The following is a 22,951-nucleotide window of genomic DNA, read 5'->3' as shown; positions in this document are numbered from 1 at the left end:
TCTCAGAGATTCTTTAAGAGTCCCTTTATTCTTTCTTGAACCTCTGCCAGTTTAAGACCCTGGCTACTGTCTACCCTCTGAAACAGGTCCTGAAACACTCTGAGATCATCGGGGGAGATATGTCACTGGGAATGACTACCTCATCTGGTGAGGATGATGAGGCATCAGTAGGGGAGGGTGCTTGAGGAGGCACATCAGTGTATGAGAAGCAAGCCTTTTCTTACCCCTGATGGAGGGGGAGGAAATGGAGGTTAAGGCTCTGATGGTGGTGGCACTACCAGAGATGGGCAGGGTGACCAGGATGCCACTGAATACCTCTCTGGTGACTTTCACCGCACACACATGTCCTGGTCCTGATGATAATGTTTCTCGTTGTCCCGGGATCTAGTGCAGAGGAGTAGCACCTGTGTGGGGAGTGATATCTATAGCCATGTCTATGTGAGGAATACAAACATGATCATCTTGATGAATGGGGTGGCATTGTGGAGGGACGTCTACCCCAGTGCCGCTGTAACTCAATTTCATACAATGAAGGAGATCACAGTTTCAAAAATAGCGAAGGTGACCTCACTCTGTGGCATGGTGAGGAAGGACAGAGAAATGGCAATGGAATCAAATACTGTTCAAGAGATAATTCAGAGGTAACAGAGAGACAGGCAGTGATAGTGAGTGTTGTTGAGAGGGCTCAGGAGTACGCCTGTGCTTGGATTTATAAGTAGCTTTGGTATGCTTGTGGCCTCTGTCTGGTTCAGGTGTTGGTGCTGGTGTCTTAGTCGGGTCCTTGGTAGGCTGAGAAGTAGTCAGTGCTGGGGCACTCAGTGCCTATGGTGAATGTGCTGTGGTTTCACAGTGAGGTGCCATTGCTGCAGGTGCCACGTGGACCAGTGCCGCCGTAGGCACTGCATGAATCAGTGCCGCAGTCGGTGCTGCAATCATTGCTGGGGCAGATGGCACCGTTGAACTCGGGCCTCTCAGTGCCGATTGGTGTGCTGCAAGCACTGCTGGTGCTGACTTGGAATGTTCCAAGACTGATCTGGCTCCCAGTTCCATTTCATATCTCAGTGCCATTGAAGGGACCGATTTCTTGGTCTTAGCCTTTTGAGACATGCCAGAGACCAATTCGGTGATGCCCTCAGTCTCACTCGTCATTCCTCTGGGCAGACTAGGCAACAATTAAGTAGGGGAAGCTCTCAGACACTTATGTGCAGCAGTTTCAGAGGAGAGTGCCCTGCCCTTGTGCTGGCTATCCTCAGAAGACTCAGCACTCTCAAGAGAAGACAGCTGGAGTGCCATGTCAAACGGGATCATGCACAACCACATTTCCCTGTGTCTCCGAGCCTGTGAAGTGAGTTTTGAAGAGTGCGGGCACTTCTGGGGAACATGCCCTTCTCCCAAATATCAAATACATTTAGAGTGTCTGTCTGAGGTGGGCATTGCCTTGTGGCATGGTAGCATTTCTTGAAACCAGCAGTTCCCGGCATGGTTATGTAAGCTTGTCCAACAGTTAGTTAATAGAAAAAACTTGATTTCTTTATTTTTTCTCTTTTTTTTTTTAAACAATAACTAACAGAACTAGTAGGAGTCCATGAGGTAGCAACAATAACTCTAACAAGCTAAACTTTAACTTCAACTATAAACTTTAAAATTTAACCATAACAATGTTATAGTTGAACTGTAACTATAACACGACTCTATCTTAGGTATAATGAACCATGAAGGAATTCAAAGAGTGACACGCCGGAGCCTGTATATGCGCAGTCTGGCTGAAAACGTCTATGAAGATCTCTGATCTGTGGTGCCAGGGCTAGCCTGACACCTAAGGTGGAGCACCCTCCAGGACACTCAAAGAAGAACACTTTTTTTCCAGTGAGGTTCATAATGCCTCTTGAAGGAGGAAATTGAGGAGTGCAGGATATCTGTGCATCCAAGATTTACTGTATCTTTTTTCATGCAGGTGTGTAAATTCCCAGAGGATGCAAAGTGGCTCTGGAATCTTTTATTGCAAGGAGGGATTGACCTGTCTTTTCTGCAGATAATTTGAATCCTTCAGATGGAAGGTCTTCCACAGGGTACTGGATCTCCCTTGCAAAGTCAGAAAGCCCCTGCCCGACCATTGCTGTTGAAATGCTTTGTCTGTGGTCCTAGTGTGGCTTGCAACAATGTCCTCACAAGAAGCTGACCACTAGAGCACTGGATATCAAGATATATGAAGTAATTTAAGGTGCCAGTACCCACTGAAGTCAAGAAAAAAAAATCGTCTGGAGGAATATTTGCACTGTAGGTTATCATTAGTACTGGTTATAGCAAATGTATGTGGAACTTTACAAATCAGAGAGCACAATATATTATCTTACTCAAAGAGTTTACATTGTTAGACTGGTGTCAGCTCACTGGGCCAACAGCAGACATGATTATGGATTCGCTTCAACACAGAGCTGATTAGGGAGAATATACTTTATTAAGCTTACTACTCCACTGATACTACGCTTCACAGGGAACTTAGCAAGTGAAATCACTACAGGACAATGCTTAAAGAAGTAAAAGGCTCTTTGGAATACTTACGTCCTTTCTGGCACAGGGAGTCCCACCCTGTTGCCTCACACCAGGGTCACAGTGGACATGGCTGCAGCTGGAGGGTATCCAGGGCACCCCTGAGGCTGAAGCCCCAGTGAGCCTCACCAGGGACAGGACCTCGCAATGATTTTATCCCTTAGCTGTTTACTGGGTGTGTGCACACTGGCTCAATGCCACTCTTAGCATTCTCATGAGGCTGAAGTTAAGATTATCTGTTTATTGGTACCTAAGGTTCACAGCTCAAGTGCAGGTGTCAGGGCTTATATGACTATCTGGTGTTTATGTTTGTGGGGTTTAAGGCTGTAACATAGGGATGGGAACTTGGTAGTACTACAGGAATGGAAACTTCAGTCCTGCCCTCAGGCCTGCTTATGTGTTCTTAGATGACAACTGGTAGCTTAAAATGAAAGAGAAGAAGTTCTACCTCCAAGCTATAATGAACCAGTGTGATCTAGTTTAACAAACCAAAGCAACAAATAATATCACTCTACAATTTCCAAACCTGGTTTTCTCATAATGATGCCATATCTGTTTTTGCTTCTGTGCAGTTTCCAAATTACCTGTTGCAGCAGAACGCAACTCTGTAGTACTTGCAACTTCCAGTTTAAAATTAAATGAAAAGTTACAAGTGATAAGGAAACCAGGAAATAAAGCAGTATTTTCTTTAGGAGTTCTGTTCTTAATTTGTTGCTACATTAGGTCCATAACCCAGACTCTGACAATCCTGAATTGAAGAAAAGAACTGATTTTTTTTTCATCTACTACATTTAATTACATATGTAGTGAAATGCATCTGGTTAAACATAATATACTGTATTATAAATATTAGCAAAATTCTGCCAATACCTACCTTGTGGATTAAAGAATCCAGTCATCCAAAACACATTTGGTCTCCCTTCAAATATCCAGGTATGGAACTGAGTATTCCTTTCCAGGAGTTCAGTAAACCAGAATCCAAGTGTTGAAGAATCCCAAGATACCCTTCTCCACAGTTGAGGAATTCGAGCATCATACATATTATCAAGTGCGTCTCTCAAATTCTGAAATAATAATATATGAATTAACTGAAACAGCTGAAATGTGTTAGTTACAAAGTATTTTTTATTATGCCTATACTCACTTCACTCATAATAATGGTTCCTTCTATGGCTAACTTAAGATCACTCAGACTGTTTCGGAGTATTGTAATAACCTTTTGCATTCGGTCAATTTCTTGACGAAGAAAAATATTCATAGAATTAAGGTGTCCCATCTTAATTAAACGGGCTTTCACCTAAAATACAGGAAATGTAGAGAAAACAAGCCAATTAAATTTTGAAGTTTTGCAAATAATATTGTTGTATATAATTGCTGAATGCATTTTTAGTTCTGAGAAAAATACTGTGATTTGGGATTGTGGACGCTTATCCAAGTGGGAATTTCAAAGGGAGGAAGGGGGGGCTCAAGGGAAGTCAAAAATAGTCTTACTGAAACCATCTTTTTGTAAGAGATTGAGATTCAGATAAGTAGTAATCAAAGATTTTGTAACAGCTCCTTAGACAGGTGTTTGCACGAGAAAATGGTTTGTTCGAGCTACAAAGCAGAAAGTTAAGCAAAATGGCAAAGGTGCAGTTTGAGGAAGTGGAATTTCTTTGAGATGGTTGTCCTTGTGGTTGCTACATTTTACATGTCTTGATGCCCTGCACTTGCATTCAGAGATTTGTGGCAGCAGTGTCCAGTTGGATGGTGCAAGTTTCTCATGCAACTTCCTGTTGCAATAGTGACTCATGAGAGGGGGTCTCTGAAGATGAACAGGGAAGGAAGATGAGATAGAGATAAAGAGGACAGTGTAACCAGTTTGGATATTTTCTAAAATTTGCCAGTCTGTTGCGATGGTTTGCCAGATTCTGTGGAAAAGGTGACAGTTGATCTCCAAATAATCAGATGATCTTGTTTTCTAGTGTTAGAATGTGCAGTTGTCTCATGCCCCTGACAACATCTTCACAATTGATGTTTACTGTTGGATTATTGACATGGTGAAGATTGGTTTTGGGTTTTTCAACATTTGGTTTGCCTTTGCTTGACACTATGGCACTAGTTTATTCTATGTTTTGCATATGGTGGCAATCAGAAGGTTTGGTTATAGTATTCACTCTATTTCTTTTTATTTGCAGGTGTATATATATGCAAGGATTCAGAGTTGCCTTCAAGTCTTTAAGGGAATGGAGAGATTTGTCTGTTTTGGCTGCAAATTATTTTGGACCTTTGAAGGGTAAGTCTTACACCAATGCCTGCACCTCCCTGAGGAACCCCATGATATGGGCCCAGAATGCATGGTGCATAACCACAGAAGTCATGATGGACTCCACAACCATGTCTGCAGAGTTAAGAGAAGCCTGTAAGGCCATGTTCCTTGTAAGATGAGAGCTTGGGCAGCCATCCAGAGAGATTCAGGTACCACACAGCTGAATAGCAGAGTGTTCTTAGCCAATAACAGTGGGGCGAGTGCCAGAAGCAGGAGTACACCACCTTCTCCCCAATTCACTCACTGGTAGTGGTGGGGAAGGGGCAGCAAGGCAGCTGCAGGCTGCATTGCTCCAGGGGAGGGGTGGGACCACAGCCACACTTCCTGGCCAGAAGTGGTGCAGTGCAGCCAGTGAGCAGCATAAGCTGGAGCTGCCTTGCTGTGCTTCCTGCCACCCCACTGCTGGTGAGTGCAAGGAAGGGAGGGTTGGCACAGACTCCTGTTGCTTGAACAGTGTGCTCGTCTCCCTGTGAGTTCACACCTCCCCACACTCACCATCAGTGGTGAGGGAAGTGCAGGAAGGCAGCTCCAGCTTTCACTGCTATGCTTTCTGCTGGGGAGCATGGAGTGGTGCTGCCTCTTCCCCAGAGCAGTGCAGTCAAAAAGCATCATGAGCTGGGGCCATTTTGCTATTTCTTCCCTGTGGCTGATGGTGAGTGCAGACTCCTGTTGTAAGATGGTCCCTCCCTTCTTGGTGGGGGGGGGCGCTGCATGTAACCCCTAATGTACCTTCCACATTGTATATGTGCCTGCCCAAAAGTGCATGCTGGTTTTCACTCCTGAGTTGCAACTCCGTAGCAGAACAAACTTTTCTAACAAAAACATCTAACTTTTTTTTCCATTCTTTTGATTTTAGGGTTGTGCCCAGTTGCCCAGGCTCTCTCTCTTCCTGGCAGCAGACACGACTGAGAAAAGGGGAAAAGAAGCAAAGAGATATGAGTAAAGGAACTCATAACTTTGGATGGGTGCCAAATACTTGTGCTCAGCCCTCTTCTGCCACAGACCCATTACTGAATCTATAATAGTCTCAGTGAAAGGCAGGGCCACTCTTGAAGGTCATGAAGTGGCTAAAATATCAACCAGGAAATGAAAGGAATTTTTTACTTTCTCTATCTGCATGTACAGGTAAGAAAATGCTCTAACAATTACTGGTGCAATTTATAGTCATCTGGGGGAGTCAACAGGTACTACCCAGTCCAAGGCTATGTCTACACTAGCCAAAAACTTCGAAATGGCCGTGCAAATGGCCATTTTGAAGTTTACTAATGAAGCACTGAAATACATATTCAGCACCTCATTAGCATGTGGACAGCTGTGGCACTTCAAAAATGACGCGGCTCACCACCGCGCGGCTCCTTTTCGAAAGGACCCTGCCTACTTCGAAGTCCCCTTATTCCCATCTGCTCATAGGAATAAGGGGACTTCGAAGTAGGCGGGGTCCTTTCGAAAAGGAGCCCCATCTGGACAAGCCGCGCGGCGGTGAGCTGCGTCAATTTCGAAGTGCCGCAGCCGCCTGCACGCTAATGAGGCGCTGAATATGTATTTCAGCGCTTCGTTAGTAAACTTCAAAATGGCCATTTGCATGGCCATTTCGAAGTTTTTGGCTAGCGTAGACATGGCCCAAGACTGCCTCGTTAAAGGGAAGAGGAGATCAGTGGATGTTCTTCCTGCCTTTTTTGATTTGCAGTGTACTGTGAGCTGGCTCTTGATGTCCATTTCTTGGGTTGGTATCAGAGTCAGAAGCAGGCACTACCCAGTGCATAAGTGCATACACCATTCATAGAATCATAGAATCACAGAACACTAGGACCGGAAGGGGCCTCGAGAGGCCATCGAGTCCAGTCCCCTGCCCCGACGGCAGGACCGACCACTATCTACATCATCCCTGATAGACATCTATCTAATCTGTTCTTAAATATCTCCAGCGAGGGAGATTCCACAACCTCCCTTGGCAACTTATTCCAGTACTTGACCACCCTGACAGTTAGGAACTTTTTCCTAATGTCCAACCTAAACTTCCCTGATGCTACTGAATAGGTTTACCTGGAATAGAATCTGGAAATGGTCCAAAAGCCTCCTGGATAGGCATAGACAGCCAGGCTACCTCTACATAGCTAAGTTATTTTGAAATAAGAGCCATTATTTCAAAATAACTTTGCAAGCATCTACACTATGCACACGCTATTTTGAAATAAATTTGAAATACTGGGTGCATTATTTCTAACTTAGTCATTATTCCTCGTGCAATGAGATTTACAATTTCGAAACAGCTATTTCAAAATAGGAGCTGCTAAGACATGGAACAAGGCTATTTCCAAATAAGCCAACATGGGATCAAATGGCACTATTTAGAAAGAAGCACTATGGCTATGTCTACACTAGCAGTCCTCTTTCGAAAGAGGCATGCAAATGCAGGAAATCAAAAATGTAAATGAGGTGCAGATTTACATATCTGACACCTCATTTGCATATTCTTTTGAAAGAGCTTCTTTCAAAAGAAGAAAAGCAGTGTTGATGCAGCTCTTTCAAAGTAATTCCCATCTTCGAAAGAGCCTTCTTCCTAAATTTTTTTAGGAATAAAAGTTCTTTTGAAGATGCAGATTACTTTTTAAAGAGCCTCATCTACACTGCTTTTATTCTTTTGAAAGAAGAACATGCAAGTGAGGTGCCAGACATGCAAATCTGTGCCTCATTTGCATTTTCAAATTTCCTTTATTTGCATGCCTCTTTTGAAAGAGGAATGCTAGTGTAGACATAGCCTATGTGCCCAGACATACTATTTTGAAATAGCTGGGTGCTATTTCGAATGCTATCTTCTGTATACCTCTGTTATTTCAAAATAAGCTATTTTGGAATAGCTATTCTGGAATGGATTATTTTGAAATAATTCTGCTGTGTAGATGTAGCCCCAGTGACCTCCTGGCCAAATGCTGAATGATTCTCCTGTGACCAGATCCATGAAAGGGTGGAAACTTTTTGAGGATCTATATAGAGAGGGAATAGGACCTAATCTGTGCCTTGGAAGAAAATGATTCTCTTTCATGTGACCCAGAGGGCACCATTCCAGATGGTGTCAGTGACTTATGGAGTTTCTTTGAGGCACCTCAAGGAACTTGAATGCAAGTCACTCATGGACCTAGCCTTAATGTTCACTCATGGACGCTAGCCTTAAAGCTTTGGGACCAGAAATAAACCAAAATGCTCAGGTGGGATAAAAACCTGCCCAACTAAACAATCATTGAACTATTTGCAATCAAATACAAGGGAACACAGTCAACTGAGGGTACCTGCAAAAGCAAAAACAGCAGTTTCAGCAACCATCATGCGTGGCATGACAAAACTGAGAAGGTTCAAGATTGGTTAGGCACTTTAAACCAGCACCAGCAGCACACAACAGCAGACACTACCTGAACCACAGAGCAAAACTTCCAGTAACTGTGCAGAGTGTGCACATATCAAAGAGTGGAATGCACTCAAACAGAAAATTAAAAACCCTGCCTGACTTACCTCATGTGGTACATAATCAGGAGGCAATTTGTCCAGCATATCTTCAGCTAACCGGTACACAATGGCTTCACGAGTTTCTCCTGCTCCACCTCCACTTTCCTTTGGTTGAATATTGGTGATGGTGTCAAGAACACTGGCTGCAGTATTACTCTGATATCTGAGAGGAATATTACATCATTAGGAATACTTCATAAATTACATTGCTTCTTTATAGCTATACCCTCAAAAATCAATCACCAATGTCACAAGGCAAACCTTAAACTGGAACCCAAAAGGAAAAAAGGGCACCCAAGAAACACCTGGCATAGACACCTGAAGGCAGACACTAAAAAGACAGGATGCACCTGGTCAGTAATGGAAAAGATCACCCAGGACAGGGGACGCTGGCAAATGGTCATCAATGGCCTATGCCCCCAGATGGTTCTTTACAGCTGAATTGCATGCTGTATAGAATCATTGAAGTTAGACAGGAGAAAACACCTATCAGAGTAACAACTAGATTGTGAACTCCTCGTGGTAGCAATTGTTTCCCAGTGCTGACCATACTGGACTTTTAGTAGGGTAAAGGACCAGTGTGTGACCCATTTAGAGTTCTACTCCACCAGTCAAAGGAAAAACAGCTTCCACAGAGATAGTTTTCTACTCTGTTAAGAAGAAGGTAAGAAGAGTGCAAAGTTTGAAACTTCTCTCCTAGGCAACGTCTACATGGGCAGCTTCTCTCGACAGAACTGAGTTTTTGTTGACAAAACTCACTGAGCATCTACATGGTTAAAGCTCTTTGTTGAGAATTTGTCAACCAAACTCAGCTATTCATTCGGCAGCATTATCCCTGTTCCCAATCAAGTATAACTGCCTTTGTCAACATTATTTTGTCAACAGAGTGTCTGTGTAGACACTTCTGTAGACAAAGTGGCCTTCCAGTTCCCCGGGCAGCCCTGTTTTCAGAACTTCTGGTCAGCCATTCTATTGAGAGAGGGCAGGGCAGTCTGGCTGCTCTGTTGACAGAACGGCTTGCTCTTTCAATATGCTTTTGTGTGTAGATGCTATCTGTTGACAGAGGTACTGCCAAGGGTTCTCTGTTGACAGTGACCTCTGGTGACAGAGGCGGCCTGTGTAGACACAGCCCTAGTGTGTTGGCATTTTGGGGGAGGAGGAAGGAGAGAAATCTGTATCTGTCAAGGAGCTGTAACAAATTATTTGCCATGAAGACAGGAAAGATGTGTGGCCAAAAATTACTTTTCTTGGGCTGCTTCTTGGGAAGTATGGTGTGGCAGAGATATGGATACAGTCCCCATTACACAAGGCTAGAAGTAAGGGCCTTTTAAAATAGTAAAACTGTTCTTCCATAAAGCAGAACAGAACTGATGGTAAAAATTGCTGGATTTACAATACCGGAGATTAAAATCTCCTATCTACAGAATAAATGGAGCATAGGCAGTGCTAGTGTAAGATTATGCTCAGAGTCAATATAAACAAGTGAATGAATAAATGGTATATTTGATTCAAAAACAAGATAGCCAATGCCACCTGTGAAACATTGGTAAAGTAATGCAAGAATGTATAAGAGATAGCCTGAATAACACCTACTGGCTACGTCTACACATGCACGCTACATCGAAATAGCTTATGTAGCGACATCGAAATACTCTGTTTCGATGAATAACGTCTACACGTCCTCCAGGGCTGGCAACGTCGACGTTCAACTTCGACGTTGGGCAGCACCACATCGAAATAGGTGCTGCGAGGGAACGTCTACACACCAAAGTAGCACACATCGAAATAAGGGTGCCAGGAACAGCTGCAGACAGGGTCACAGGGCGGACTCAACAGCAAGCAGCTCCCTTAAAGGGCCCCTCCCAGACACAGTTGCACTAAACAACACAAGATCCACAGAGCCGACAACTGGTTGCAGACCCTGTGCATGCAGCATGGATCCCCAGCTGCAGCAGCAGCAGCAGCAGCAGCAGCAGCAGCCAGAAGCCCTGGGCTAAGGGCTGCTGCACACGGTGACCATAGAGCCCCGCAGGGGCTGGAGAGAGAGCGTCTCTCAACCCCTCAGCTGATGGCCGCCATGGCGGACCCTGCTATTTCGATGTTGCGGGACGTGGATCGTCTACACGTGCCCTACTTCGACGTTCAACTTCGAAGTAGGGCGCTATTCCCATCCCCTCATGGGGTTAGCGACTTCGACGTCTCGCCGCCTAACGTCGATTTCAACTTCAAAATAGTGCCCAACACATGTAGCCGTGACAGGCGCTATTTCGAAGTTGGCGCCGCTACTTCGAAGTAGCGTGTACGTGTAGACGCGGCCATTTACTATCAAGAGGTGTGTGTCCAGGTGTTGTAGGGTTGGCACTGCCTACCCTCCACGTCAAACAGAGCATGATCTTGTATATGGACTTGGAACATAACTTTACAAGTCATTTATGCCTATCCAGCTTCATATGACACCCATCTCCATTCACTACTTTGTCATGTATATAGTTATAAAAGAAATTAAAGATTGTGCTAGAGGACGGTTGGATGTGAGCTCTCAAATTAGTTAAACTTTAGCAATTATAACATTGGAGAACATAATGTGATAAGGTCAGACCAGAGGGCTAGATTAGAAGAGAGAGGCATCTCTAAAAGACAGAAATGGGCCTGACTAATTAGGAGGTTACTGTAGGGCAGCAAGGAGCTGCTGACCCTGAATTATCATGGGTAGAGTGGGAGCAGCAGGGACAGGGTTGCCATAGATAAATTAGGGTCATCTGATTTCACTTGAGACTACCATGGGACCCTTTAAAAAGGCTTCCCTACTGGGGGAAGGCGTGGAGATTGGGAGAGGAGGTTGCAATGACGTGGAAAGGATTAGAACAGATAAGGAGAGAGTTAGAAAAGCTGATAAGAAGAACATCAACTGCTGTTTGGGGAGGACTGTTTACCCAGTCCACACAGATCAAGGGGAACCTACCCCAATGCACTTCTAGCCAAAGGACAGAAGTCCAAACCCCCAATAAGAGTAAGCGAGACCCAGGCCATGGTACCTAAATTATCTGTGAGACTGTGAACTGAACAAAGCGGTGTGGCCCAGGAATGGGGCTGACCATACAACAATAGCTACAGCAATTCAGCATAAACTATCTGTGAATGAAATTAAAAAGACTATAAATCAAAAAAATAGGATAAATTACTTGTCATTCTGCTTTCTTAAGATATCATTCGGAAAACATACTCACTTTTGTGTTTTAGATTCTTGCACAAGGTTTTAAAGAATTCTGACTCCTAAGGTTATTGGAACAAGGTCAGAGTATGAGTCAGAAAGTCACATGCCATTCCTAACAGGCTATAATAAGTATAACTAGCCCAGAAATGAGCAATAATATTTGATGTGGGGGTCCACTCAAAGATTTTGATTAAGTGGAGAAGGGCCACAATTTTCTATGGATTGAGTGCAGCTCTGGGATGGAGGATGGGTGTAGAAGGCAGCTATGGGTAAAGGAGTAGAGTGCAGGCAGTCCTACCAAAAGGGAAGCAAGCAGTGCAGTCGCATTGGGGTCTGGTGTTCTAAAAAGGCCCAAGGCTGCTGCCCACTGCCACTACCACATTGACAACAGCTGGAACCCTGGGCCCATTTGAAATGCTGCAGAAGCACCGCTCTGTGCATCTCTGAGGGCTGAGTGTGGGAGGACCCAGGTCTCTGCTTCAGGCCACACTAAGGGCTTACTGTCCAGTCCACCCTCTTCTGCCTGAGGCTGCACCCCTTTCAGGTGCATGGAGTTGGGCCCTGATACCTTGTTCCCGGGCCCATGGTGGCTGTAAGCCCCATTGTGTGCAAGATGGGGTCTGAGAGGGACTTTTGGGTGAAGGAAAGGGCTATGACCTATGGCAGGAGAGTGGAGAACAGGGTCTAGAAGGGGATATGAATGCAGGAGAGGATTCTGGCCTGAGGAAAGGTATAGGCAGGGGTGCAACGTCTGAGAGGGAGTTGGGGTGCCAGAGGCAGGCTCTGCCTGGGAGGCACTTAGCTAAGCAGCTCCTGGCCAGCAGCACTTTAAGACTGGCTTCTCTGCCTGCCAGAAGCCCCAGATTGCTTGGTTCTCTGCACTGTGTTGGGAGGCTTTAAACACTGCCCCCATCCACAACAAAATCCTTCACTTCCTATTGGTGGGTTTCCTATTGGTGGCTGCTACACTGCCCTCACCTCCTATTGGCTTGTTTCCCATTGGCAGATGCTGCACTCCCCTGCTCCCCACCAGCAAACTCTCTCAGCTTCCATTAGCTGTTCCCAGCCCATAGGAGCTCAAAGCGTTTGTTGGGGTACAGGGGTAGTGCCAAAGTTCTTCCTGCAGTTACAGGCCAGATGAAAAGGCACATGGGAGGTATCTTGCCCACCCCTATACTAGCCCAACATTGCAGTCAGTGCCTACCCATGCATGCAAAGTGCAGCTCTTAAAATGTCATTTAAAGTATTTTTAAAGTATAGTTCATGTTCAACATGAAAATTAACAAAAATATAAATGTGTGTACCTTCCTGAATGAAAATAAAAGGAATGATTACTCATCTTGTTCAGTAGCTAGAATTCGTGGAGACGTCCTCCATGGGTGCTGCACATCAGGTATGAATGCACTCCCATGTACCAGTAATTGACAGCTCCATGCACCTCCCTGTTTAGCCTGCACATGCTCCTTAAACAGCCTCAGGCACTGAGCTGAAGCTATATAGGTTTGTGCAGGTAAACTGATCTCAGTTCTTTCTCTACTGCAAAGTTCAATGAAGAAAACCAGTGAAGTAGAGGGGAAGGAAGGCCAGCAGTGGAGCATCTACAGGGAAACACATCTTCTAGAACTCCAGGTACTGAACAAGGTGAGTAATATTTTCTTCTTCAAATAATGTATGAGAGCTCCATTTCAGATGACACCCAAGCAGTATCCCTACAGGGAAGAGGAAGCTTAACAGCAGAGTGCAATAGTGATGACAGAACTGCATTGCCAACTGCTGCATCTGATCTAGTGGAATAGTAACAGAGAGATAGCCGTGTTAGTTTGTATTCTAAAAAAACAGAACAGCAATTATGTAGCACTTTAAAGACCAACAATATAATTTCATTCATCTTTAAAGTGCTACATAACTGCTGTTCTGATCTAGAGGCATGAACCAAATCATAATGCTTGGAGAAAATAGGTACAGAAGTCTACACTGCAGCTCTGCAAATTTCAGCAATTGGAACTGTTATCCTAATTTACACTAAGAACACCCCAGGGTTACATTCATATGTATTTTATTAAATGCCATAGTTGGATTAAAAAAAGAGGGGGAACTAGACTGAAGTTCAGTGTGTCTGCCTGCAGTCATGAATACAGGGCAGTAGACAGATCATACGACTCCCCCTTGTCAGCTTGTTCTCTTGTCAGCATAGTATTCAGTATCAGTCAGTACCATCCATCCTGAGGTGAGGGAAAGGGGACCAAGACCAGGGCCCTAGGCCTCCTCCTGTCTCCCCAGCCATCTAACACTGACTCCTGCAGAGTGGTGATGGCAAAAAAAAAAACTACCTTATAGCTTTGCACCCATCTTTTTACGTTTCAGTCCATAGCTCTTGTCTTGTCCCACTGGCCCAGGATGCTGTATGACCATGAGTCATCAGCTAACAGCAGATGGGATGTTGATTTTCTCTTAATGGGACCTCCTTCTCCTTCCTGGGTGGGTTCTTTTTCAGGGCTCACCTCCTATTATTCTCTGGCCATCAAGGTGTTGCTGGTAGCAGGTCGTCCAGACAGGCTAACTTCAGGGACTGATTCCATTGTACACCCACACATATTCATACTTCTAAATGAAATCTCAGACACACCTTTCTCACAGCCAGGATTTCTTGCAGGAATATGGTATATATAAACAATTTCTTACCAACTTATAATACTTAATCTAGACAGAGCAGCTACTACAAAACAAAGCATATAAAACAAAATATAACTATCTAGAACAAAGTTAAATCTATAAAACAAAGCTATTTTTACAAAGCTACTTTTACAAAGCTACTTTCTTACAGAAAGTTACAGTACTTACAGCTGCATTGTATTGGATTGTGTGGAGGCTTTACACAACAGGAAGATTTTAAAAAATGACATAAAAGTGAACTGAGACCTTCTAGAATGGGACAACACTTTAGATGGAGGTTGAACACTGACAGCATCAAAACATTAAATAATATACCCATAGATCTACCTTCAGAGTCTTGGGTGAAGACTGAATGCTTTGAACCTGTTCACAACTGAGAGTCTGAGAGACTTTTGGAATGGGCGTAAGGTTTAAGGACATAAACCTCTTCACAGGTAGGTAAACCCTGGCTGTCAGCATCCAAAGACATTCTTATGAGTGTTATCTGCTATAGCGATGTCAAAGTGGCCTTTTGACGTAGAGTTGGAGACCTAAATTAGTGAGCAGAGACCTTGTCATTTGTACCGCCAATAGGATCTCTTGGTAAGACAGACCCAAGAAACTCAGTCATACAGATAAGGGAAGACAATCACTACATGAAGTAGGTATACAGTGACAGTCACCATGATCTCTAAGAATACTTTTGATGCAGAGCACAGCCCAAAATGAAGCACATGATACTTGAAGTGATTGTGGTCAACTGCAAAATGAAAATGCCTCTTAGGAGAGGGATGAACTGTGACATGAAAATACATGACCCAACAATCAAGAATTGTAAACCTATCCCTAGAACTTAGGGAGGGAATTATAACTGCAAAGGGTCATCATGCAGAATTTTTGCATTTTCTTGCAGTTGTTTAGATGTCTGAGTTTGAATATTGGTCTTTATGCTCTTTCTTTTTGAGGGCAAGAAAGTAAAATTGAAATCCCAACCTGTCTGCAGAACTGGAACTGGTTCCATGGCCCCTAAGCGCAGAAATTATCTGATTTTGAGAAGGGTCCCTCAACAGGGACAGGGTGGGGAAGAATGGAGGAGACAAGGATGGTAAAAAACAGATGCTATGGCCTCCAAATCTATATGTCAAATGTTATTCTCTCACATGGAGGTTGGAAGTCGAAGGGATGGTATTCAAAGGAATGAAGGACGTTAGTGCAGTAGTAGATTCCTGTGGAGTGGATGGTGCAGACTCTCAGTCAAGCCATCAAAACAGATGGTCTTACCAAGCTCTAGTAAAACCTAGTTTAACAGGGTGCACCACACATGCAGAGCTAAGTATGTAAAATGTCTAAGTACTTATGATGAGAGACGTAGATCTCCTATAGAAGGATTTAAACTGTATCTGTGATACATTTCATCAGCTTCTGAAATAGTGCAAACTCATCTTCACTAGGAAATATGTGAGATGTTAGGTTCTTGTCAGTCCTTGCTTCCTGCTTCTCAAAGGTCTGCTCCACTAGGTGTGAAGGCTCAGATGAATGGGTCTACCTATGTACTCTATCAGAGTGACTTGGCGATCCTAAGTAGCTGATGGGTAGTAGTGTTAGTCTGTGTCTGCAAAAACAATGACAATTCCCTGTGGAACCTTAAAGACTAATGCTGTTAGGCTTTAATGTGCTTCAGGACTCCTGATTATTTTTGGAGCTCTTAGGAATTTTTGGTAGTGTATAGCCCATTGATCACTATTAAGCCACTCAGGTGGCTCATAAGACAAAAGGAGGAGACATCCATTGTTGATCATGCCAGGTAGGTGGAGGCAATGTCATCTGTCTTCCATTCTCTCAGAATAAGTAGGGCAATGCTGTCTTGCCTAAGAGACAGGAGAACCCTGAACCAAGATCTATGAATCAGAAAACTCATTGTCAACCAATTCCAGGTATGCGTTAGTGACAACTGTTCACCCTGATTGGTCAACATCCAGATAGAAGGAAGTTTCAATGAAAATGCAGTCAGTGACCCAGAAGATCTTGATGTGGAAAGGTGTCCAGGAGCAGTACACAATGAAAATGCTGCCTGATCTGACAATCTATGTCTTGTGGAAGTTGGTGAGGAACAGAACTTATTCTTGGCTAATATATGGGTGTCTCCCAAATACTGGAAGCACTTATCTCTGCTAGTTGCAGTCTCTTCTAGAAGATGCACCAAGAGAAGGATAAAATTAATGCTGGAGAGAAGTGAAAGGTTCCAGAACAGAACTATATTCAGTTTGGCTGTGTCTACACTGCACCGCCCTACCAGAACGGGCATGCTAATGAGCTAAGGGAAACATTCAAATGAGGTACATATTTAAATATCTCACACCTCATTTGCCAATTCCTGTGAGATCTTGCTTCAGGAAGAGCCTTTTCTTACAATTTTATAATACGCAAGTTGGATAATAATAGCTGAAATAAAAAAGATGTCTGTGACTTTCTTTCCATTGTTCCTGGATGTAAATGATTATTTTAATAGAATAAGTAAAATTGTTATTGGATATATGTCATAGCACTGCAAGAATGCTAAACCCTAATGATGTACATTACCACGCCCAGATATTTTTTAAAAAATATTTTTAAATCGAAAACTGTGGCTTTCAAAGAGCCCATAAAGGTTTCCTCAAACATTGAACTCCACAGAGGTCAAAGATTTTCTCTATAAAATACTTGCTTTTAGGCAAATATATTTGATATGGCTCTGACTGTTTTCATAAATTAAAGATAAAAAATCCTCAGCATGATAATGCTTGAGACCCGCTTACGTAATGTCAGCATTTGGGTGAAGACCAAAGACTTCTGGGCTATCCATTGCAGGTAGGGTCTGAATGTATTCCTGATACTGATCCAGAGTTTTGCATACTGGGATTTTATAGCCAGTATAGAAACAAAATGTGCTCTCAAACATCTTTTCACTGAACCACACCTGTGAAAAATGCAGAAAAAATACTTAGAGAAATCAAAACTGCAGATAACTTTTCTATTTTGCACAGGGATTTCAACCTTATGTTCATTTTCTTCAATATTCTTGGGACATTAGAATTCTAGTTGGATTAAAACTAGTAATTCTACTCTAAAATGGGTGGGCAAAGTAAGGCCTGTGGGCTTAATCCAGCCCACCACACTTTATAATCTGGCCTATGGGCTGCCAATATGGCTGCAGAGGTGGGGAAAACTTTGGGTGCTGTTCCCACCCTGAGCAAAAATCTCTCCGCTCCCATTGGCTGTTCTCAAGTGCTTTCTCTTTTCCCAGCAAAACCAGACAATTCCACTGGTCCTCATCAGCCCATTCCCCTGATCAGCTCCTGACATTGCCTGGTTCCTGTGCACCTTTTTCATAGCCCATTACTTTTTAAGAAGGAAATGTTTATGTGGCCCACCTTCTGGCATGGGAAGCATTTCTTCTACTTCTTCCTAGCTATGGGTCTTACAGTACCCTTCTTCATCAGGCTTTTCTGGGCCAGGACTGGAGTAGTATTGAAGTTTCAAGTGCCTTTGTTGCCAACAGGCCCAACATGCTCATCCCCATCCTGTTCTCTTGACAACTGAGCTCTCTTGGTCTTCCCCTTTTCAATACGGGCATTCACTCTTCCTGAATCTTGGTTGCCCACAAGCATAACAAAGCACCTTCATCACTACAGGTGGCTGATTCTGATATTCTGCCCTCCCTCTTTATACCTGTGGCTTCCCCACATCTCCTTCCATTGCAACTGGAGTATACACAGCTGCTACTCTGTAGACATATGGGTCCACAGGTACACCTTGCACTCCTTCTATTTGGCTCAGATTATTTACCTAAGCAGTTCCTGCAGTCCCTCTTTCCATAGTGGCTCCTTATCCGGAACCCATACTAGGACAGTACACAAGCTGTTTGCAAATTAGGCTTCCTTATATTGCAGTTTTATAATCTCTGAGTCTCTCAAAATGTTATCCCCAGGCAATTCTTTTGCAGTCCTCAATCTTCCCCTCAGATCAGGGGTGAACATGTGGTTGCATTCTCTCTCTTGTGTCACAGGATTTCTCACCACACTGGCGCTTTCTGTTAGCTGTGGTCAATGGGAGTGTCCACCAGTGGTGGTGGCTTTCCAATTCTTGTGTCAGTCTGCAGATCCACTGTAGTTCCAGTCACAATGCCTCTGCTTCACAATACAGCCCTCCAGTGGTGTCACAATTTAGGTTCATCTCTTTCAAGAGACCTCTTCCACAACAGCTTAGCCACTCCTCACAGAAGCTTGGCAGTCCATACTCTAGCTGCTTCTTCAGTGACAAGTGGGAGGTAGAGAGGATCCAGATCCAGCCACTACTCAGGGTCCTTGCCCTCAGATCCTGTAAACAGCAGCTTCCCACTGTCCCCCCATTCCCCACCAATGTGTCTCAATTCCCTAGGTCATCTTCTCAAAGCCCTCAAATTCAACTTCACCCTCTTCCCAGGATCTAGGCCTGCACGTCCTAGCATCCCTGTTAACAGTACTAGTCTCTGTTGTCCTTTAGGAAGCCAGTCCTCTCACTTGGGCTTCCAGCATCACTGCTCTGCCCTGCCGATTCCTTTTTTATGGGACAGCTGGGTTCTCACTGGCTGGTTCAGCTGCCACCCTGGGTTTTAACCCTGTCAAGGTCAGTGTGTGGCAGACACCCCATTATAGGCTATTCAAGGAGAAGGATCTCATGGGCTAAGAATGATCATTTGCAAGCTTTATGCAAAAGGCAAGGTTTTACAGGAAGAATATTGAAGAGATAACTATCCACCAGATACAAGAGTTCTGACTCTTTAGATGATTCTCTTCATACAATGTAATTGCAGTATTGACTTAAATATTCACATCATGAAATCTAACTGCAAAAATCAGTTATTTTTAACAATCAATTATATATTTTAGTAAAAATGAATATTGATACAGTTACCAGAATCTGGATTTATTGACAAAAAACTATATTTTCAAACCATCTTACCCTCGCAAAGCAATTAAGAAGACGCTTATCAAAATCATCAGTGACCCGACCTCCATACTGCACTTCTCCAATCATGTATCGTACTGTGCTCCATGATATACCCTAGATACAAATACAATAAAATACTGTTGTTATAGGCTATACCCATCTATGGCAGTAGTATCCAACCAGTAGCTTGGGGACCCATCAATACTCCCTGAAGCTCTAAACTCTATGTAGAATACAAAGTTTGATCATAAATTTCAAATATATTCCCTCAACCAGGCCCTATAATTTTTAAAGTATTAGAATTGGCCCTGTCATGACATGGAGGCTTTATCTCCCCAAGTACCTCCTACCACTTCCTTTACAGTCCCACAAGCAGGTCTGATATAGTTTGGGAGCTCTCAGAACAGCTGCTATCTCTTCCTTTCTTTTCAGCAACTCTCTCACTGGACATCTATATCATTGCACAAGATGGCCGTTCCATTACCTCAGGGATCTGAACCTTGTAGCCTGCAGGCCATCCCCAGACAGAGCAGTTGTGCAGTCTGGCCCAGGCAGGGTCCTGTCCATTCTCAAGCCCCACTCTTCCTGCCACCCCCCCACGCGTCCCCAACAGGACACCCTTGTGTAGGGGTGGGGGGCAGGGCTTGGCATAGGATGGCAGCTGCAGTTGCCCCTCTCACACACTAGTGCTCCAACCTCTTGCTCCAACTCCCTCCCTCTCCTAGAACCTTCACTCCCCCCCGCCACATGCCAACACACATTAGGAAGGATTTTCCTAAACCAAGGGACTGTGAAGAGGAAAGTCTAGGAAACAGATACACTGGCTCTATGCATGTGAGGAATTCCTTGTGCTAGGGAACATCCCTTTAGGGGTCTTATGGGTGGTTTCACCATCAGACAATAGCAAAAAGAATAGATCATAGTAGAGATTCTACCCTGAACTGTTGCCCTTAAACTTTGAAAAAGTAAGTTAGGCATTAAAGATGAAAAACGTAGACACTATGAATCAAAGAAAACACAGACATACTCAGCTGATGAAGTCTTAAATCTTAGTCTTTTATATTTTGTCGTGAACAAACTGAACCAATTTGACTGAAATGCAAGCAATTTTAGACATGTTTATCTGCATACTGTCCACACCCACACACACCATGAAAACTTTATAGGACAACAGAATTCACCATGTTATTCATGAACCAAGTAAACCTGCCTTCTTAATGTCTCACTTCTTTACTTTATGTTCTTTTACATATACTTGTTTACAAACAGAACCAACATTAACCAGTAATTGTTCAAAGGCACTCATATTTTAGATAGAGTTCTGAAATTAAAGATCAAATTCTGAAATCTTCATCACAACTCCCTTTGCAGTCCACGTGAATATGAGCTGAGTAACAACTGCAGAATTTTATTTATAGTGACTGAAGATCAAATATGTAATGATTTTTCAATTAAATTATATTTTAGTTACATTTTTCATATGGATAACAGTATCCATACTAGACTGAGTGTACTTCCAACTTGACATTTTGGTCACTATTGGTATGGTTGAAAGAATACATATTCTTCACAAAATAAGCAAACTATGTGAAATACGAAGCAATTATAGAGACTGTATACTCACTTTCTTGATGTCACATTCATCTAGGTGATTCTGTATAAACTGAACACTGGCTGTAAAGTCTGCGGAATTGAATTCATAGGGAATATTCCAACCTAAAGGGCCAAACTTGCGCCGCTCCTTAAGAATACAATTGAAAATAAATAGTTTGTTTTCTTTAAATTTACTTACTATGTTCTTTCATTATTGTTTCTGGTGAAGTTAAATTGGAATTAAAGATTACAGTGATTAAATAACAGTCCAAACACACCATTATACACTTCCTCTAGGGCATCAATAATTAAGAATGGCTTTCAGGTGCTGCATGCTGGTACAACAAAAACATTTATCACTACCCAATTTAATCATCTTAAAACTCTGTGTTTTAAAAACGCCCATGTCTCTACTCCTGGATCACCATGATAGAGTTTGTTATGTTAAATTCTGTATTTCGTCTAATTTTTCAGACATGCTGAGCACTTGCAGTTTCCAGTGACTTCAAACAGATTCAGCATGTCTGCCAGGCAAGCTATAGTCTTCCTTTTTTTTCAGGTCTGTCAATTATCATGCATTAATGCCTGAGATTAACGCAGGGCAGATTTACCATTTTAAAAAAAATTAATGCATGTTAATCGCAGGAGTGTTAATTGACAGCCCTACTTTAAAGTGTGCCCTCCAGCTGGGCTCTATGTCCCAGACGGCTCCCAGCCCTGGAGCTGCCAAGGTTCCCCCAGCTTTGGCCAGGTGCCTGCAGCTGTGGGGCTATTAGTGGGGATTCATGCCCCAGCCAGCTCCCAGCAATGGGGCTGCCCCTGGCTTGGGTCCTGCAGCTGCAGGGACCTTGGCCTGGGCCATAGGAAACCTGGAAGACATATGGCTGAGAGCAGTTGGGACACAGAGCCACACTGACAGCCCCAGACATGGGGATCCCAGCAGCCCTGCGACTGGGAGTTGGCTGAGGCACAGAGCCCTGCCAGTAGTCCTGCAGGCACAGGACCCCAGCCAGGGTCAGGCCTGCTGCCGTGGGACCCTAGTCAACCTGCAATTACTTGTGATTAACTTTTTAATCACTTGGCACCCCTACTTTTTTCTATATGTAGTCTATTTATTAAAGGTAATTTTGATTTTTCAATTTCATATTCTGATACTGAGTTACTGAATTGAACTTAGGCTGTCCTTTTTGTTTTAATTTAAGCCTTTTGATTTATATGCCTTTTAAAATTGTAACATGTTACATATACATATGTATAGTTATATGTGGTAAGGCCACCTGTCTACATCCCTTATGTTATCTCAGATTCTTCTTCATTAATGTTTCCAGTTAACATTGAATGCTTCTCTGCCATGTAAGAGGAGGTGACTCACCTGTGCAGTAACTGATGTTCTTCAAAATGAGTGTTCCTGTGGGTGCTCCATTTCTGTTCAAGGTGTGTCCCAGTGCCTTTGACAGGAAATTTTACAGTAGCACTCTCCCTCCCTCTATAGGTTGCACAAGCGCAGTGTTCACCCCATGAGCTCTGATTGGCTGAGTAGTGCATGCCCAGTTTGGGGCTCCTCTGTTCCTTCTCTACAATGAAGTATATACCATTACAAAGTAGAGGACGAGGGTCATAATGGAGCACCCACAAGCATACTCATCTTGAAGAACGTCCATTACTGCACAGGTGAGTAACACATCTTCTTCTCCTTCAAGAGATATCCTTGTAGGGCACCACTTCTGTTGACTATGAAGCAGTGTCTCTTAGGATGATTGGAACTTTGCATGAGTTAAAAAGGCCAATTATAAGACCACTCTGGCCATTATAGTGTCTGCTGCCAGGCCCTGTAAAAATATCTAATGTTTAGCGCATGTGAGGCATGATGCCCATGTGCTGCCTTGGAAATGCCCACTGTGGGTATATTGTGTATGAAAATAGTGGAAGTGGAGACAACATGGCTATGTGTACACTACAGTGGACCTTTGAAAGAAGTTCTTTTGGAAGATCTCTTCTGAAAAATCTTCTTTTGAAAGATCGCAACCACACACAAAAAAGCAGATAAAAAATTGATCCACTCTTCTACAGAGAGTGGCCACACCCCAGCCACTCTTTCAAAAGAATGGGCCAGGAAACACTGCAGATTGAAAAATTCATTGCCATGGTGGACTGCTCTTTTGAAA

The 22,951-nt window shown here is 43.4% G+C and overlaps 1 protein-coding gene across 1 annotated transcript in view; it reads right to left on the bottom strand.

Annotated features, from left to right (window-relative positions):
* The window catches only part of DNAH8 (dynein axonemal heavy chain 8), a 548,480-nt gene that overhangs the window by 5,709 nt on the left and 519,820 nt on the right, over positions 1-22,951 (bottom strand). Inside the window, exons 86-91 of the mRNA XM_074989796.1 lie at positions 20,818-20,934; positions 19,206-19,307; positions 17,021-17,181; positions 8,366-8,522; positions 3,695-3,847; positions 3,425-3,614 (exon numbers count right to left, since the gene is read on the bottom strand). Coding sequence (XP_074845897.1) covers positions 3,425-3,614; positions 3,695-3,847; positions 8,366-8,522; positions 17,021-17,181; positions 19,206-19,307; positions 20,818-20,934 — 880 coding nt within the window. The remainder of the gene's footprint in view (positions 1-3,424; positions 3,615-3,694; positions 3,848-8,365; positions 8,523-17,020; positions 17,182-19,205; positions 19,308-20,817; positions 20,935-22,951) is intronic.

The sequence above is a fragment of the Carettochelys insculpta genome, chromosome 3, assembly GCF_033958435.1.
Source record: "Carettochelys insculpta isolate YL-2023 chromosome 3, ASM3395843v1, whole genome shotgun sequence".
Taxonomy (NCBI): domain Eukaryota; kingdom Metazoa; phylum Chordata; order Testudines; family Carettochelyidae; genus Carettochelys; species Carettochelys insculpta.
This window is presented reverse-complemented; position numbering and strand designations above follow the sequence as displayed.